The sequence below is a fragment of the Stigmatopora argus genome, chromosome 10, assembly GCF_051989625.1.
Source record: "Stigmatopora argus isolate UIUO_Sarg chromosome 10, RoL_Sarg_1.0, whole genome shotgun sequence".
In the NCBI taxonomy this organism is placed as follows: Eukaryota; Metazoa; Chordata; class Actinopteri; order Syngnathiformes; family Syngnathidae; genus Stigmatopora; species Stigmatopora argus.
This window is the reverse complement of record NC_135396.1, coordinates 17,444,865-17,463,845: the sequence shown is the minus strand read 5'-3', so window position 1 is coordinate 17,463,845 and position 18,981 is coordinate 17,444,865. Positions and strand designations below refer to the sequence as shown.

The 18,981-nt window shown below is 42.5% G+C and overlaps 1 protein-coding gene across 5 annotated transcripts in view; it reads right to left on the bottom strand.

Annotated features, from left to right (window-relative positions):
* Positions 1-18,981, bottom strand: part of cuedc1b (CUE domain containing 1b) — a 65,871-nt gene that overhangs the window by 42,198 nt on the left and 4,692 nt on the right. For all 5 annotated transcript variants that reach the window (XM_077611986.1, XM_077611984.1, XM_077611982.1 and 2 more), the window contains 2 exons: positions 8,051-8,575; positions 7,843-7,979 (listed from right to left, as the gene is read on the bottom strand). In XM_077611986.1, coding sequence (XP_077468112.1) covers positions 7,843-7,979; positions 8,051-8,350 — 437 coding nt within the window. In that variant the 5' untranslated portion in view covers positions 8,351-8,575. The remainder of the gene's footprint in view (positions 1-7,842; positions 7,980-8,050; positions 8,576-18,981) is intronic.

Below are 18,981 nucleotides of genomic sequence, written 5' to 3'. Positions count from 1 at the left end.
TCGTCCAACAATAGCGGTGTCGTCAGAGAACTTGGAGGTGGCAGGTGTCTGTATTATGTTTGAAGTCTGATGTGTAGAGGGAGAAGAGGAGTGGGGAGAGCACTGTGCTTTGTGGGGCCCCCGTGCTGCAAGCTACCACATCAGACATAGTCCTGGAGTCTCACATATTGTGGTCTGTCAGTGAGGAAGTCGATGATCCATGCGGCTAGGTGGTTCCTTACTCCAGCCTCTTCCAGTTTCCCTCTCAGTAGGACCGGCTGAATGGTGTTGAACGCACTGGAGAGGTCAAAAAACATCATTCTCACCGTGCTTCCCGTGTTCTCCAGGTTTGAAAGAGACCTGTGCATCAGGTAGGTGGTAGCATCTTCCACACCAATGCCTGGACGATAGGCGAACTGCAGAGGGTCCAGCTCTGCATTCATGAGGGGGCTGAGGTGATTGAGGATGATTCTCTCTAATGTCTTGATCAGGTGAGAGGTTAATGCTACCAGCCTGAAGTGGTTTGGCTCCCTGGGGTTCACAGTCTTTGGAACTGGGACCACACAGGAAGTTTTCCACAAGGTGGGGACCTTCTGCAGACTGAGGCTGAGGTTGAAAATATGCAGAATGACTTTGCCAAGCTGATCCACAAAGAGGTCTGGGGAACTGATTCAGTTCATTGGCCCACTCCCCGTCTCCGGGTCTCTCTCACTGTTGCCCCCATGGCCCGAAATGGTCCTCAAGCTCCCCAGACCTCTTTGGTGTTGCCTCTCTGGAGTTGGTTCTCTAGCTGAATGACACTTGTTGTGTTCGGAGCTGAATGAACCAATTACGGTGAGGTATACGGCTCTGGAGGGCGGGACATCGGCCGGGCTGTCCAGTGCCTCGCTCACTCACTCATTCATTCCTCCAATCAGCTGGGAGGAGGAGAAGCCGTGAAGCCGGTCACTCCGCTCGGCGCGCACACTCCTCCGCTGCTCTCAGCATAGAACTGAATGAGGCGCTATGATCCGTGATCCAGCCGGTGTCAGTGTCTGTAACCATCTCCGCGAGTGAAACTGAAACTTAACAGTAAGTGCGTTAACATGACACTTGAAAAATTCGGAGAACTGCCGTAATCCAATACGATCGTTGAGCGAAAGGGCGCATGAGCCACAGACCCGCACGACTGAAAGTTAAAATTCAACCCGAGACTCATTCCAAGTGGAAACATATTACAGAGCCCCAGAGATGTCTCTTTCAAAGCCTGCCGTGAAGAGAAAGGTCGGTGATGAGCACAGACAGTTTCAAGAAAAGCGGAGAGTGCAATATTTCTTTGTTGAACACAGGGGCACCCCGACGTGTCTCATTTGCACTGAAAAAGTTGCGGTGCACAAGGAATACAATTTGAAACGTCATTATACTGCGAGACATGCTGAGGAGTACGAAAAATACCAGGGAGATGAGAGAGCCAACCAGGTTGCCAGTCTTAAAACACGTCTTCTGAGGCAACAGGATTTCTTCAAGAAGGCTACCAAAGAACGTAATGCAGCAGTCGAAGCTAGCTACGCCGTTTGTGAGTTGATTATTAAAGCAGGAAAGCCATTCACAGAAGGTGAATTTATCAAAAAGTGCATATTACAGGCTGCACATATTGTCTGTCCAGAAAAGAAAAGTCAGTTCAACCACATCAGCTTTTCTGCCAACACCGTGGCAGAGCGCATTTCTCACCTGTCAAGTGACATTTATGATCAACTGTGTGAGAAAGCACAATGTTTCAGTGTATATTCAGTGGCTCTTGATGAGACCAGACATCACAGACACTGCCCAGCTCGCAATATATGTCCGTGGTGTTGATGACAATTTTGAAGTAATGGAGGAGTTGCTCACAGTAATTCCAATGCATGGCCAGACCACCGCTAAGGAAATATTTCGCCAGCTGTGTGATGCCATTGAGAATGCCGGTTTGCCATGGAAGAGCTTTGTTGGAATAACAACCGATGGAGCCCCATCAATGACAGGGAGGAAGAATGGACTGGTAGCACTTGTTCAAAAAAAACTGGAAGAGGAGGGTGTGGAGGAGGCCATAGCTCTGCATTATCCATCAGCAGGCCCTTTGCAGCAGATGCCTGAAGTTTGACAATGTGATGTCTGTCGTGTGAAATGCATCAACCAAATCAGATCCAGGGCTTTAAAGCACAGAAGGTTCCGTGCTTTTTTAGAGGAAATGGAGTCAGAATATGGGGATGTGCTCTATTTCACTGAGGTACGTTGGCTCAGCAGGGGAAACGTGTTGAAGAGATTTTTTGAGTTGAGAGCAGAAGTAAAAGACTTCATGGAGATAGACGGGGTTGCTGTTCCTGTGCCAAGTGATCCCAAATGGCTCATGGACTTAGCTTTTCTTGTTGATATCACACGAGCTTAATGTACTGAACAAGAAGCTACAAGGCCAGGGGCAACTTGTCAGTGCTGCCTATGACCACGTGAGAGCATTCTGCACTAAACTCGTGTTATGGAAAGCCCAGCTCTCTCAGACAAACCTTTGCCATTTCCCAGCATGCAAGGCTCTCGTGGATGCAGGCACACCATTCAGTGGTGAGAAGTATGTTGAGGCCATTTCGAAGCTACAGGAGGAATTTGATCACAGATTTGCAGACTTCAAGACACACAAAGCCACATTTCAAATTTTTGCGGACCCCTTCTCCTTTGATGTGCAAGATGCCCCTCCTGAGCTTCAAATGGAGCTCATTGACCTGCAGTGCAACTCTGCACTCAAAGCCAAGTTCAGGGAGGTGAGATGGAGAAGCAGACAAGCTTGGCAATTTTTGAGAGAGTTGACCCCCAGCTTCCCTGAACTTTCCTGAATGTTCAAGCGGACCATGTGCCTTTTTTGGGAGCACATACTTGTGTGAGAAGCTCTTCTCCACCTTGAACTTCAATAAGTCCAAGTTCAGGTCCAGACTTACTGATGAGCATCTTCAAGCTCTACTGAGGGTCTCCACTGCTTCCTCCCTCAAGCCAAATGTGACTCAGCTATGTGAGAAGAAGCGCTGCCAGGTCTCTAGCAGCAAGAAGTAGGCAAGAGAAGCCGTGTTCAGAATATTTCATGTTCAATGTTCCATTCAAGTTCAGAAAGTTAAAGGTTAAAGAGCTGTTAATACAGACATTTGAAACGGAATAAAAATAATTAGTTTTCTCTACTTAGCCAGCCAGTGTATATCTACTGTATGCTCATTATTATTATTTTATTTTTTTATTACTGATTTATTTATTTTTTATTAATCTTTTAAGTTAATTTATTTAATTCATTATTTTTTGTTAAAAAATAAAGATATTTGATAACGTTGGAATGTTTTATCAGCGCTTTTCTTGTGGAAATCCTGATGCGGCCCAGTCTCACCCAGACTCTGCCTCTAGCGGCCCCCAGGTAAATTGAGTTTGAGACCCCTGTTCTAGACCATTTTCAGACTCTTTCTCCCCAGACCTAAAAGCCCTCTTCTTCATGTTCAGGAGGGCCCTTAGATCCCTGGTGACCCACGGCTTATTGTTGGAGAAACAACGGACCTTCTTGGAGGGTACAATGTTCTCAACACAGAAGTTAATATAATCTGTGATGCAGTGGATCGAGCCGTCAATGTCTTTCCCATGTGAATTGCACAGCACCTCCCAGTCAGTGGTCTCAAAACAGTCCCTCAGTACCATGCTGGTCTCCTCGGTCCATCTTTGTATGATCCTCGTGGTAGGTTTTATTTTCCTTACCATAGGGCTGTAGGTGGGGATCAGATGGACCAGGTTGTGGTCTGAGCGGCCCAGAGGGGGCAGGAGGACTGAGCTGTATGCCTCCTTTGTTGGCATACAGCAGGTCCAGAGTTTTTTGTTCCCTGGTGTGGCACTTCACATACTGAGTGAAGGTGGGGAGAGTAGAAGCCAAGGGAGCATGGTTAAAATCACCAGAGATAAGAAGGAGAGACTGGGGGTGTGACGTCTGCAGCCCGGACACCGTAGCGTGAAGCAGCTCGCGAGCGACTGCCGCATCGGCCAAAGGAGGTATATACGCAGTTATTACGATAACGTGTGAGAACTCCCGGGGGATGTAAAACGGCCTGATGCTAACAGCTACTAGCTCGATATCTTGAGTGCAAAGTTGCTCCTTCACAGTAATATGCCCGGGGCTGCACCATCTACTATTTATAAAAACAGCTAGTCCCCCACCTTTCTTCCTACCGCTCTCCTTAGCATCTCTGTCCGCCCTCACCAGCTGAAAGCCATTCAACGAGATGAGAGTCTGGTGTTAGTTCATTCAGCCAGGTCTCTGTGAAGCACATAATGCAGATTTTCCGATATTGACGTTGTTGTTTGGTAAGCGCTGTTAGCTCTTCCATCTTATTGGGGAGAGATCTTACGTTCCCCATAATAATAGATGGAATGCTGGGTCTGAAGCGTCGCTTTCTCTCCTGACATTTTCGTCCAGCTCTGCATCCTCTTCTCTTCCTCTTTAACTCCGAGGGGAGGTCCAGGTCCAGGGGAATCCAGGTGTTGCGTAGCGGTAACAGCTGATCCTTTGTGTAAGACAGCGGAGGCATGGCTGAGTGGTTCAAAAATGTAATGTCCAGAATTTGCAAAGATAAACTAAACTAATATATCAAAGACTGCCTCTCGCACAACTTGAGTCTTGGAGTAGAGTCTTGAAAGTAAAGTTTTAAAACATTAAAGTATGTAATATAATATATAAAGTAAAGTAACAAGTAAAATCTTAAGAGACAATAAAACATATAAATAAAGGATAAAAAAGCTGTAAAAAAGCTGTAAAAACACAGAATACGGGTGAGGGTTTAGGGAGCTACTGCAACAAGCAGCCGCTTTGAACGGCGCCTATGATGTCTAAGTGTGATAAGATGATATCGTGTCACTTGGAAATTCCTTGGGGCTGGAGGTTAACGAGGCAGATGTGAATGATCTAATCGCCGAGCACCACGAAGAACTGATGACACAGGATTTAATCGAGCTCCAGGAGCAATGTTCCCTCTAATTTTTTGTTTGTCTGGGCAGAAAGACAACCTCCCTGAGCACACCGAGTACATCATCATTGCTCGGTATGGGCACACACCAGTATCACACCTGCCATAAGCAGGTGCATGTCTACTACACATAAATGATTTAGTAATAATAAAATGTAATGATTAATATCTATGAATGGGCGGCCCAGCGGATAAGTGGTTCGCGCGTCGGCCTCACAGCTATATATAAAAAATAATAATAATAACAATAATAAGAAAAAAAAATGGGATTTTATTTTGTGCGCTCCATATGATTTGCTGTGCGCAGAGAAGACAAGAGTAGTGCGCAATTGCGCACGCACGCAGCTTAGAGGGAACATTGTCCAGGAGAGTGAACATTTGGAGGTGTTGCCGTAACTCAGTAGCGAGGAGTAGGTGGACGAGGGGTGCCGCCTGGCTACAAAGGATATCAAAGACATGCTAGCGAAGTGGCAAGAGTTTTCTGATTTTGTAGAAAAGAGGCACCCTGACAAGCGGTCGCGCGTTATCGTATTGTGAGGACATTTAGTGCGCGTCATTTTCGAAATATTTTCAAGGGAAGGCAAAAAACAACAACTCTTGATGCGTTCGTTTTAAAAACTCCCGCTGAACGTCCGGGTGGAGTCAACCGGGAGAACAAAAATATTCAAACAAAATTTGAATTCAGTTTTGTGTAAAGTTACATTAAACATATGTTTGTGTCTGTATATATTAATCCAAGTTAATTTAAATTTGTTTGTTCGGTTACGAGTACATTGCCGTGGATGTGTCATTAAAAAACTAAAAGGTTTTGGTTAAACAGAAGGTAATTACCTACCTTTTCTGTAAATTTGGTGCCAATACGTCTAATTGCTTGGGAGCTATTAAAGATATTAGGTGCTAATGACAGTAATAAATTAATAATTAATAAATTGGATTGGATATAACTTTATTCATCCCGTATCCAGGAAAATGGGGTGGGTTGTTGAAAATCTAAAAGGTGTTCGTTAAACAGAAGGTAATCACCTATCTTTTCTGTAAATTTCGTGTCAATCTGTCAAATGGCTTGGGAACTATTGAACAAAATAGGTGCTAATAACAATTATAAATGAATCTATAATCCTTATAAAACGTGATTTATGGGTGTGTGAGTGTGTGCATGTGTGTATGTTAAGATTCTTTCGCTACATTTGTTGAAACCATGCAACGTAGGGTTGACATTTTTTTAATGGTGGCCAGAACCGGCTGTAGGATCCTAATAGATTGAATTTCTTCACCTTCTCTAAGTGTGTAAACTCAATCTTTTATTTGTTAAACATCCATTTTTCAAAAGAGGATTTTTTTTAATAGCGCAACAATTGTATTTTGGTTCTAAACAAGCAGGTAAGCAGGGGGGCTTGTTATGAAATAAAACAAAATTTCACTTTGATTTTTTCTTTTTACTTCTTGTTCGACAGTGACAACTATTGCAGTCATTTGAACCATCGAAAAAAATGAGATATTTTGACATTAGAAGCACTTTGGCCGCCACAACATCTTAAACTTCTGGTAAGAAAATTGTAATTTCTGTCCCTAAAAAGCATCCGGTTCTCATCAAGATAAACTTATTTCTTTTTTCAAATTGAATAATTTGATATTTTGCATTTACAAAGACAGGCATATTAACTTCCTTATGATATTGACCCTAATAATGTGCTTTTGAGTCATAGAGTATCTCAGAAATACCACGTGTGATGATTTCTCTTAAGATTTTCCCTTCAAAGTAACAATTTGTATTCCTATTAAAACCATGAATATGGAGGTGAAAGTGGTGAATCAGGGGGCTGCTCATACACGAAAAATTGTAAAATTCAACAATTTTAAGGCAATTTTAAGGGTGCGGCTTATACATGGAGGCGGCTTATATGCAAGTAAATACGGTATATGCACAATGTAGTGCTGCAATTATTTAAAAAAAACTATGAATTTCATTTTGCTGATTTGATGATTCCTTTAGAATCGCACTTTAACAGTCTCGTCTCATTTTATGAACCGCTTTATCCTCATTAGGGTCGCGGGCGGTGCTGGAGCCTATCCCAGCTGACTCGGGGCCAGAGGCAGGGGACACCCTGAATTGGTGGCCAGCCGATCGCAGGGCACAAGGAGACGGACAACCATGCACACTCACACCCATACCTAGGGGCAATTTAGAGTGTCCAATCAGCCTACCATGCATGTTTTTGGAATGTGGGAGGAAACCGGAGTACCCAGAAGAAACCCATGCAGGCCCGGGGAGAACATGCAAACTCCACCCAGGACGCCAGAGCTGTGAGGCCGACGCGTTAACCACTCGCGCCACCGGGACACTTGAACAGTTTGTTTTGAAAATGTTGTACTGTTTTATTGATTTGGAGAGGTACACCATAATCTGCTGGCATCAGTGAATTATAACTGGCCTAACGTGGCCGAATCCACCTCTCTCAAGGTCAACATAAGGCTTTTATTTGAGTTTTTGTTTGAGCTAATGTTTAGTTATTCATTCTTAATTTAATTGCGGTGTATATTAAAGTTTTTTGTGAAAATATGTTTATAAATCACCAATTCAGCATATCCTCCACCAGGTGCCCATAATTGGCAGCAAAACACAAACGTCTTGTCTTAATTGCTATGGATAGAGCTAAATAATGTAGCATTTAGTGAGGACAGAATAGGCATATGAAAATGACTTATAAACTATGGCCACCTTTTTTGCAAAAGACAGCAAAAAAAATTTGTAATATGTGCATAACTAAGTTATTTGCAATAATCCGATAATTAATGGATTACTAACTCAATGTAAACCAGATTCAGAAGCCAAAGTGTTCATGTCAGATGTAAACACACGTCTTGCCTTGGTGGCGGCGTTGGAGAGGATTCTGAGTATTTTCTGTCTTCACCACCACCAACTTGCATATCGCAAGTTGGTGGTGAATAAATTGGAAGGGGCTCCTCATCTGAACTGTCTGGTTCAAGTGTTCTCTCCAAAATCTAAGTTAGGGGGGAAAAGTGTGTTATAAAAATGTTTTTAAAAATTATTTACAAAATTATATTCAACTGACCTCTGGTGGGATGCTATCATCAGAGTCTGAACTATCGTCTGAAGCCTTTCCATCGAGGCTCATCTGTAGAAGCTGGTCAATTGTGGCATCAACAGCTCCATTATTGGAGCGTAGCACACACTCGATTACTTGATAGTCAATTGTGGGGAACATGATCTTGAAGTCCTCCATTGCCTGGTTGAACTCCAGGCGGCGAACCTGACGGTTGGGTCTGCGGTTGTTGAGCTCACTTTGTCCATCACCCTCACCACTGCTTCTGGAACCTCCATTGCTACTGCTTCGCCTAAACAGGCTTGTCATTCTCAAGTTCTCCCCAACCTGGTGTCAGGATGGCCGGTGCGCGTATAGATCTTTCAGCTTTTAAACAGTCCCTCTTAATTTCTCAGTTTATCAGTCTAAGATGGACACAATAGCCCATTCTTGGTCATTAAATATACCCTGTGGTGCATATGCATGTATTCACTTCCATTTAAAATTGCATTGAATCATGTGGTGTGAGGAGAACATGCGAAGCGTTTTTAAGACCTATGACAGACAAAAAAAGACGAGATGGAAAAGTTAAATGATTTTTTTTGAAAGAGAGAAAGAGCCAGACAAAAATACAGTGTTCCCTCGATTATCGCAACTTCACTTATCGTGAATTCTATTTTCTTCAGCTATTCTCAGGACAGCACTTCATCTCTCAGCACCGAGGATGGTATCCACAATAGAGAGAGTATGGCCGCTCCAAACATGATTCATACAGTGCCTAGATTGCGTCTTGCCATTTTCCCTTTTGTTGCGAGCAACTTATGCGTATTTTTTTGAGTCGCCGTTGAAAATGCCTCCAAAATATTCACGTTCCCTGATATGCTAAATGAGTAGCACGCAATTGCGGCATAAATGAATCTACACCGTGGCATTCTTTTTATTTCAAAATAGAGAAAAAATAAACAGATAAAACCAAAATAAAAGAAAAAAACGGACCTATCTTACATAAAACGTGAAAAAACTCCCGTCACTGCTCGCTCGGGGCACAGCCATCTTACCTAGGGCGCTGCCATCTAAACCTAGTTAAACGTGCTCTGACTGGCCAGACGTGAGTAGCCTTGATTTTGACATAAAACAAAATTCCACTTTGATTTTTTTTTTCGTTTCGTTCTAAAGTGACAACTATTAGAGTAATATGAACCATCGAAAGAATTAAGATATTTTGACATTAGAAGCAATATGGCCACCACAACATCTTCGGGTAATAACATTGTAATTTCTGTCACATTAAGATGGACTTATTTCTTTCCTCCTACATTCCAAAGACATGCATGGTAGGCTGCTTGGACACTGTAAATTGCCCCTAGGTATGAGTGTGTGTGCATGGTTGTCCGTTTCTTTGTGCCCTGCGATTGATTGGCCACCGATTCAGGGTTTCCCCCGCCTCTGACCCAGAGACAGCAGGGATTGGGCTCCAGCACCGCGTGCCTAATGAGCATAAAGCGGTTCAGAAAATGAGATGAGACGTTAATGAATCATTTTATAATTTTCTCTCATTTTTGTTTGTTTCTCATATCTTTCATACAAAATTGGGACACTGATCATTTTTTAAGTTTTTAGTTGGTAGTTTTATTTTTTTAGGACGATATAATGAATTGGAGAATTTACATATAAAGTACAGTGGTACCTCGACATATGATCGTAATCCGTTCCGAGACTGAGATCGTATGTCGAGCTTTTCATAACTCGAGTGAACGTTTCCCATTGAAATGAACTGAAAACAAATTAATTCGTTCCAATCCTCTGAAAAAACACCAAAAACAGGATATGTGGATTGGAAAAAATGTTTTATTTCTTCTAATTCGCCATATATTGATAAAGTAATAAATAGCAAGTGGTTTAATAGTAATAAAATGTGTTTAATAGAAGTAAAATTAGACGCATTTTGCGGAGGGTAGAGACAGCGGCATACACGGAGGCGGAGGGGGGGTGGGGTGTGTTCGGGGGGACTTTATCCACGGCACTCGTAAAAGAACAAACTAATCTAAATTAACTTTGATAAATATATACAGACACTCAACGTTTAATGTAACTTCACACAAAACTGAATTCTAATTTTGTTTTAATCTTTTTTACCTTGGTTCTACGGGTTGAAACCACTTGGACGCTCAGCCAAAGTCTTCAAAACGAACGCATCGAGAGTTGTTTGTTTTTGCCTCCCCTTCAAAAATTTTCGATAATGACGCATACAAATGGCATCACAATACAATAACGCGCGACCAGTTGCCAGCTTGTCAGGGTGAGTCTTTTCTATAAAATCTGAAACCTCTTGCCACTTCGCGAGCATGTCTTTGATATCTTTTGTAGCCAGGGGCCCCGCCTCTTCCACCGCCTCCTCGCTACTGAGTTCCGGCAACAAATGTTCACTCTCCTGCAGGTCGATTAAATCCTGTGTCATGAGTTCTTCGTGGTGCTCGGCGATTAGGTCATTCACATCTGCCTCGTTAACCTCCATCCCCAAGGAATTTCCAGGCGACATGATATCATCCATGCTGAATTAAGAGTTCGTTGTGTGACCCCCTGCCATGCATCCTTAATAATTTTCAAGCAATGGACAATATTAAAGTGCTCTTTCCAAAATTCACGAAGGATTAGGTTTGTGTCATCTGTCACATCGGGGTTAGTCCCTTGGAAGGCCTCTTCTCTTTAATTGCGTTCTTCTGCTTAAGGATGGTGGATATAGTTGACATATTCCTCTCGTATTGCCGAGCGAGCTCGGTAACACGTACCCCACTCTCATATTTTTCAATTACAGACGCTCCCCTACTTACGAACGAGTTAGGTTCCGAGAGATTGTTCATAAGTTGAATTTGTTTGTAAGTTGATTCAGTGATATATTTTGTATTATAATTCATGTTTAAGGCCTATATAAGTATATTGAAGGTTTATATAAGTGCATTTGTATGTTTAAGGCTTGTATAAGTAACACACATTGGTTTGTACTGAAAAAAACATTTAATAAAATGGAGAGAATATGTTCAGTACTGTATAGAGAGAGAGAGAGAGAGAGAGAGAGAGAGAGATTTATGTATTAAAAACTGGCCGAAAGAAGCGATCTAACGACGATTGCACAGTTTTCTTCTTTTTTTCATCATAAATGATGCGGTAGCACTGTATGGCATCATTCAATTGATTTGCAAACTTTGTGCAACGTTCAATATTTGGGTCCTGCTGCTCGATCTTTCTGTTTATAAATGGTACTGACGGTCGAACGATTCAAGTTGTATGCCCGTGAAACGCTCACCACTCTCACGCGCATCAAGCTTCGTTATTATTGCCACTCGTTTCAAATGAAATGGCTTGCCTCTTCCTTGCAACTCCCTCCTTTCACTTTTCACCAACCATATTCAATAATGGATGCACGAGATATTTAATGATACAAATGAAAAAGGTTCTTTGCGCACAGGAGATACGTTCACGCACTTCCGCATTGCAACGAAGAAGGTAGATGCTGGGTGAGCTGAGCCCTCACACCGCCAGGCGTATTAGCGGCGGAAAGAAGCACTACTCGGAAAAAAATACAAAATCGAACTTACGAACATTTTTCGACAAACGCAATTTGCAGACATGTTCGTATGTACAGTTGTTCGTATGTTCGTAAGTAAGGGAGCGTCTGTATTTCGCGCTTCATGTTGATTGTCAACGGTCGCCTTTTCTTTGCAAAACTCAGCCGATCCATTGTTGTTTACCTTGTATGTAAATGTAGACCAACGTGGGGGGGGGGGGGGGGGAAATGGATGGGGAAATGCAAAGTCTGCCCAGTGCTCGTAGATATATTTTATACACGAAAGAGATGCAAAAAAGACAGTGCCATGGCCACCTGGCTTGGTCGCATCTCAAAATTTTGATCGTATCTCGGGCGAATTATTCGATCGAAATTTTCGTCGTACCACGAGGTACCACTGCAGTGGTACCTTGAGATACGATCTTAATGCGTTCCGGGACTGAGCTCGTATGTCGATATTCTCGTAACTCAAACGAACGTATCCTATAGAAATGAACTGAAAACTAATTAATTCGTTCCAACCCTCTGAAAAAACACCAAAAACAGGATATTGGATTGGAAAAACATTTTTATTTGTTCCAATTTGCCATCTATTAACAAAGTAACAAATAACTAGTAGTTTAATATTACTAAAATGTGTTTAATAGTACTAAAATTATACAGATTTCGCAGGGGGAGAGAGAGAGACGGACAGAGAGGGGGGACTTTTTGCACGGCAACGCGCTCGTAACATAATATAAACAAATTTAAATGAACTTGGATTATGATGCAGACACTCAAAAATAAATGTAATCTAACTTTGCACTAAACTTAATTCTAATTTTGTTTTAAATTTTGATACCTTTCTTCTCCAGGCTTGGCTTCATTTGCCCCGCCTCCACGGCAACGCGCTCGTAACATAACATAAACAAATTTAAATGAACTTGGATTACGATGCAGACACACTCAAAAATAAATTTAATCTAACCTTACACTAAACTTAATTCTAATTTTGTTTTAAATTTTCATACCTTTCTTCTCCCAGCTGGGTTGGCTCTATTTGCCCCACCTCCACCCTGACTTTCATATGCAACCTATCGATTGTTTGCTTTTGTATTCCCTTCAAAATATTCCCAAAACGATGCACACATGTCCTCACAATATGATAACGCACGACCACTTGCCAACGAGATGTAGTATATCAGCCATTCGCACTGACTAACGGGGGAAAACACACTCAAAAAATGCAACGCGCCGCCCAGTGCTCGCAGAGACATTACACCAGGGAGTTGCGACCAGAGAGACATTACATGAGGGAGTTGCGGGGGGGGAGACAGTGCCCATGATGTTCTTATGAGCAGCCTCTCGCGTCCACTGTCTGCTCGTATATCAAAATTTGTCACTCTTCAAGTTAAATATTTGCTCAAAATTTTACTCGCATCTCAAATTGCTCGTATGTCGGGGCACTCGTATGTCGAGGCACCACTGTAATGCTCTACTTACAAAATAACCAAGTTATGAAACAAGTTCTGGAACCAATTAATTTCGTGAGCAGAGTTACGACTGTATTGGACAGGTGAGTACTTGACAATGCCAGTCTGTCCACTGCTGTTTTATCAATTTTTTTCTGACGATTTTTCAGACAATTTTTTTTCTCGCAATTTTATCTGAGCAATCATCTCATAGTTCTACAAAAACTTTTTTTTAATTTTGCGTTCATAATAATATTCAGTTTTGAGTGTGTTGTGTATATTAAATAGTGTGATCCTTCACCACTTTGCAGCTTCAACATTTATGGCTTCAGTACACCGCGTTTGTTTAATCTTAAGTACGCAGGGCTGCCAACTACTCAGGAATTTCAGGAGTTTCTCCGGAAATGCAACGCAAATTTCGGGACTCCGGACAACCTCCCTAAACTAAGGAATTCCCCAAAAACTTTCACTTTAAAATTTTTTTGAAGCCTCCATTTCAGAATAGTACCAAATTTCAAATTTAAATCCCTCAAAATTCACACCACCACTAAGGCTTTCGCCATAATGATTCAACTGCACTGTAAACCGGAAGAATTCGGTATGACGAGTGCATTGTGAATCATCCGAGTTACAAGTTTTAACGAACGATTCGTCTTGTGCGACTTCAGTCTGGCAATCGATTTGGAATCGATTGCATAGGTAGCTTCTATGTCTTTAATATTTTCATTTTTCTTTCACAAGGGAACTATTATTAAGGCTGACTAAACCATCAGTCTTTTGTTTGGAAACAATTCCTATCATTTCTGGGGAAGTAGGCATACACAGCACTGGTAAGTCTTATCAATATGCCTGCTCGGGTTAAGTGCAAAATGGATGGCGATTTGGATGAAACTTCTAATAAGAAACTCAGACACTCGCAGAAGTTTATTGGTTCGCATCCGACGAAATATCCCATGTTGAAGCCGTCTCGAAAAGGACCAACATTTGCACAACATCCAAGTGCGTCTTCAGCGTGACACATGTTGGAATTACTGACTGTAAGACGCACGTACAGCAAACACAAAGATAAACTTAGTCATTATGCTTTACTTTTTCAATAGTTTGCAAAATTACAATATTTCAATTAATGTAAAAACATGACAATAAAAGTTAGATTTAAATTGTCCTACGCTCATTTTTTTTATATACATTTTACATGGATTTTGCGTGAATCGCATTCACTCGGCAAATACTCCGGAAATGGGACAAGGGTGCTCCTGAAATGGTGTCGACAGAGGTTGGCAGCTCTGAGTACGTATAAAAAAAATAAAAAAATGTTACAATTCACACTGAAGCTCACAAGCGGAAGAAAGGAGACAAAAAATGGGGATGGGAAATGATGGAAGTCAGGGCACCGCTTCTTCTCTGGCGCTAATATGGGTGGCACTCAGCGGAGAAGATGAAGCAGCAAAATTTAACCGTAGAAGATGAACGACACATCGATAATACAAACAGCATTGTGTTTTTTCTTCTGATTAACATACATTTTGCTTCGGGCACAGAAAGAATTCACTGAGCCTCTTCCAACATTGTATGGATTTTGTATGGTGTTCAAAATGCCTCTTAAATGTCCTGCATAATGTCAAAATTCACGCTGAAACTCGCAAGCGGGAGACAGGAGATGAAAAATGGTGGAAGTCAGGACAGCACACCTTTGGCGCTGAAATGGGTGGCACTCAAGGCTGGGTGCGTATCCAGAAGTAAAATGGCGTGCCGTATAAAACAAATGAGACGAACATAAAACATGTGAGACGGATGCCGTGCCTTTTACGATAACTTAGCTTAGCGTTCCAGTGCCGTGAATGAGCCTCCTCGGCCGACAGGTCGGGAGGCAGCGAAAAGCTACGTTGAGGAAGAGTTCCCTCACATAATTCAAGAGAATGGTTGGAGCAATTTTTCAACATTGATGACACTGGCCTTTTTTGGAAGACAATCCTTTCACCGACATTCTTATTCAAAGACAGAGCTGCCAACCTCTGTCGACCCCATTTCAAGAGTACCCTTGTCCCATTTCCGGAGTTTTATGTTTTCATCAGGAATCAATGTGATTCGCGCAAAATAGATAGAAAATGTAAAAATAACACAAAAAAACAAGGTAGGACAATTTAAAACTAACTTTTTATCATGTTTTTACATGAATTGAAAGTGTTTTTGCAAACAACAGTGGTACCTCGAAATACGAGCTTAATTGTTTCCGGAGCTGAGCTCGTATGTCGATATTCTCGTAACTCGAACGAACGTTGCCCATTGAAATGAACTAAAAACAAATTCATTCGTTCCAACCCTCTGAAAAAACACCAAAAACAGGATATTGGATTGGAAAAAAATGTTTTATTTCTTCTAATCGCCATCTATTTACAAAGTAACATAACTAGTGGTTTAATATTCCTAAAATGTGTTTAATAGAACTAAAATTAGACAGATTTCGCGGATGGTAGAGAGAGGGACATAGAGGGAGGGAGACGAGCGGGGGAGACTTTTTGCACCGGTGAATCGTAATATAACATAAACAAATTTAAATGAACTTGGATTACGATGCAGAGACACTCAAAAATAAGTTTAATCTAACCTTACACTAAACTTAATTCTAATTTTGTTTTACATTTTTATACCTTCTCCTGGCTGTGTTGGCGGTTTGCCCCGCCTCCACCCTCACGTTCATTATCGAAGGGCTGTTTGCTGTTGTATTCCCTTCAAAATATACCGAAAATGATGCACACTAATGTCCTCACAATAGGATAACCCACGACCACTTGTCAACGAGAAGTAGTCTTGAATTAGCAATCGCTCCGCCAACGGGAGCTAACAGGCTAAAGGGGGGAAAAAAAACAATGAAAAAATGCAACACTCCGCTCAGTGCTCGCAGAGACATTACAAAGAGGGAGTTGCGACCAGAGATATTACACGAGGAGTTGCGGGGGAGAGAGCCAGTGCCCCTGATGTTCTTATGAGCAGCCAACGAGAAGTAATATACAGTGGTACCTCGTCATACGACCGCTCGTCATACAAAATGCTCGTCTTACGAGGGAAATTTTGATCGAATAATTCGCCCGTGATGCGGTCAAAATTTCGTGATGCGACCAAGCCAGGTGGCCATGCCATTTTTTTTTCCATATCTTTCGTGTATGTATAACAATATTTACGAGCACCGGATGAGCTATTCAGACCAGGAAACGCACAACGCGCATGCGCGGGGAAAAGAGGGCTTTCTGGGTAATGAAGTATACTCGTGCTCGCAACAGCCTCCCCGGTAGCAACTCTATCATAGGCGCCGTTCGAGGGGATGCGAACACAGATGCTACAAGCTAAAAGGAGCCGCTAGCCAGCGCCCCCGAAGCTCCCATGAGCAGCGGGGCGATCGCTGATAAAAGACTCTGCTCGTTGGCTGCTCATAAGAACATCGGGGGCACTGGCTCGCAACAGCATCCCCGGTAGCTACTCTATCATAGGCGCCGTTCGAGGGGATCCGAACACAGATGCTACAAGCTAAAAGGAGCCGCTAGCCAGCGCCCCCGAAGCTCCCAAGAGCAGCGGGGTGATCGCTGTTAAAAGACTCTGCTCGTTGGCTGCTCATAAGAACATCGGGGGCACTGGCTCGCAACAGCATCCCCGGTAGCAACTCTATCATAGGCGCCGTTCGAGGGGATGCGAACACAGATGCTACAAGCTAAAAGGAGCCGCTAGCCAGCGCCCCCGAAGCTCCCATGAGCAGCGGTGCGATCGCTGATAAGACTGCTGCTCGTTGGCAAGTGGTCGAGCGTTCTCCGATTGTGAGGACATTTGTGTGCATCATTTTCGGAATATTTTGAAGGGAATAGTACGACAGCAAACAGCCCATCGATAGCGAACGTGAGGGTGGAGTGTTTGTTCTGTTTACGAGTGCGTTGTGTGGAAGAAAAAAAACGAAGCCCCCCGCCCCTTTTGTGCCCCTCTCCCCTCGGCGAAATCCGCCCAATTTTAGTTAGATTAAACACTTTATTTCTATTAAACCACTAGTTATGTGTTACTTTGTTAATAGATGGGGAATTAGAAGAAATAAAACATTTTTCCAATCCAATATCCTGTTTTTGGTGTTTTTTCAGAGGGCTGGAACGAATTAATTTTTTTTCCATTCATTTCAATGGGAAACGTCCGCTCGAGTTACGAGAACCTCGTCATACGATCTCAGTCTCGGAACGGATTACGCTCGTATGTCGAGGTACCACTGTATACTACTCGTATTACCAATCGCTCCGGCATTCGCGCTGAGTGACGGAAAAAAACACCGAAAAAAATGCGACGCTCCCTCCAGTGTTCGTAGATATCTGTTATACACGAAAGAGATGCGGCAAAAAAGACCGTGCGCTACAATGATAAACAGCCTCTCATCTCTTGGCCACCTGGCTTTCTTGTAACTCAAATTTTTTCTCGTATCTAGAGATAATTATTTGCTCGAAATTTTACTCGTATCTCGAAATGCTCGTATTTCGGGGTGCTCGTATGACAAGGTACCACTGTATTGAAAAAGTACAGCATAATGAAAATACGTTTATCTTTGTGTTTGGGTCCTTCAACGTGCATTTTACAGTCACTAATTCCACCATGTGTCACGCTGAAGTCGCACTTTGAATGTTGTGCAAAGTCCGTCCTTTTACAGACGGCTTCGACATGGAATATTTCGTCGAATACGAACCAATAAACCTCTGCGAGTGTCTGGGTTTCTTATTAGAAGTTTCATCCAAATGGCCATCCATTTTGCGCTGATCCCAATCAGGCATATTGATCAGACTTACAACCCCGGAAATGACAGGATTTGTTTTGAAACAAAAGACTGTTTTTTTATTTAAAGGCAGCATGAGCAAAACTAAACTACTAAGTCAGCCTTAATAATACTTCCATGATGAAAAAAATGAAAATATTAATGTGATAGAGGCTACCTATGCAATCGATTCCGAATCGATTGCCACATTGAAGTCGCACAAGACAAATCATTTGTCAGAACTTGTAACTCGGATGATTCACAATGCACTCGTGTTACCAAATTCATTCGGTTTACAGGGCCGTTGAATCAAGATGGCGGAAGCCTTAGTGATGGCGTGAATTTCGAGGGATTTATATTGGAAATTTGGTACTTTTCCGAAATGGTTGCTTCAAACAAAATTTAAGTGACAATTTTTTTGGATTTCCAGAGTTTACCGAGGTTGTCAGGAGTTCAAGAGTTTGCGTTGCTTGTTCGGAGTAAACTCCTCATCATGTGTGAGGATGCTGCTGGCTGGCTTCATTTAAAGCCAGCTTTAATCTAGCATTTTCAGACCTATAGGACGCACCACCTGAAAGGGCGCCATCTCATTTGCGGGTTTATATTCTGTTTTTTGCCCAAAGGGCACTCATGACACTATGCTAGCGTATGTTATGCTAGCATATGTTATGCTAGACTATGTTATGCTAGTGTGTTTTTTTAAAAGGCAGCATGAGCAAAACTAAGTTTGGTTGTGCCTTATTGATGTAAAAGGTACTCAAGTTAAGAGAAGTTAAAGCAGTTAAACATCTACAAAACCATCAAACTCATCTTCTGTATAAGAAGCCTAAGTGGGCGAGTTCACCGTTCAACATGCTGTGCTCCATCCCACTGTCAGAGTCGTCGCTGGGGTTATCCGAGAACTTTAGCAAAAGCTCGAACAACAGTGCTAGCTGACACTTGAGCCCAGGCATCCACAATCCATTGACATATTGTCGCGTAAGTCGCCTGACGCTGCCTGCCAGTCCTTGCACAACTATGTATACCATGGGACATCCATTGCTCTCCAGCCAGTCACAATTTTGTTTCGATTGCTCTGTTCATGGCAACATCCAGCGGGTGTAGTTCCTTTGTCAAGCCTCCCGAAATGACGGCAAGCTTGGAGTTCATACGCCGGACTTGCCGGTCG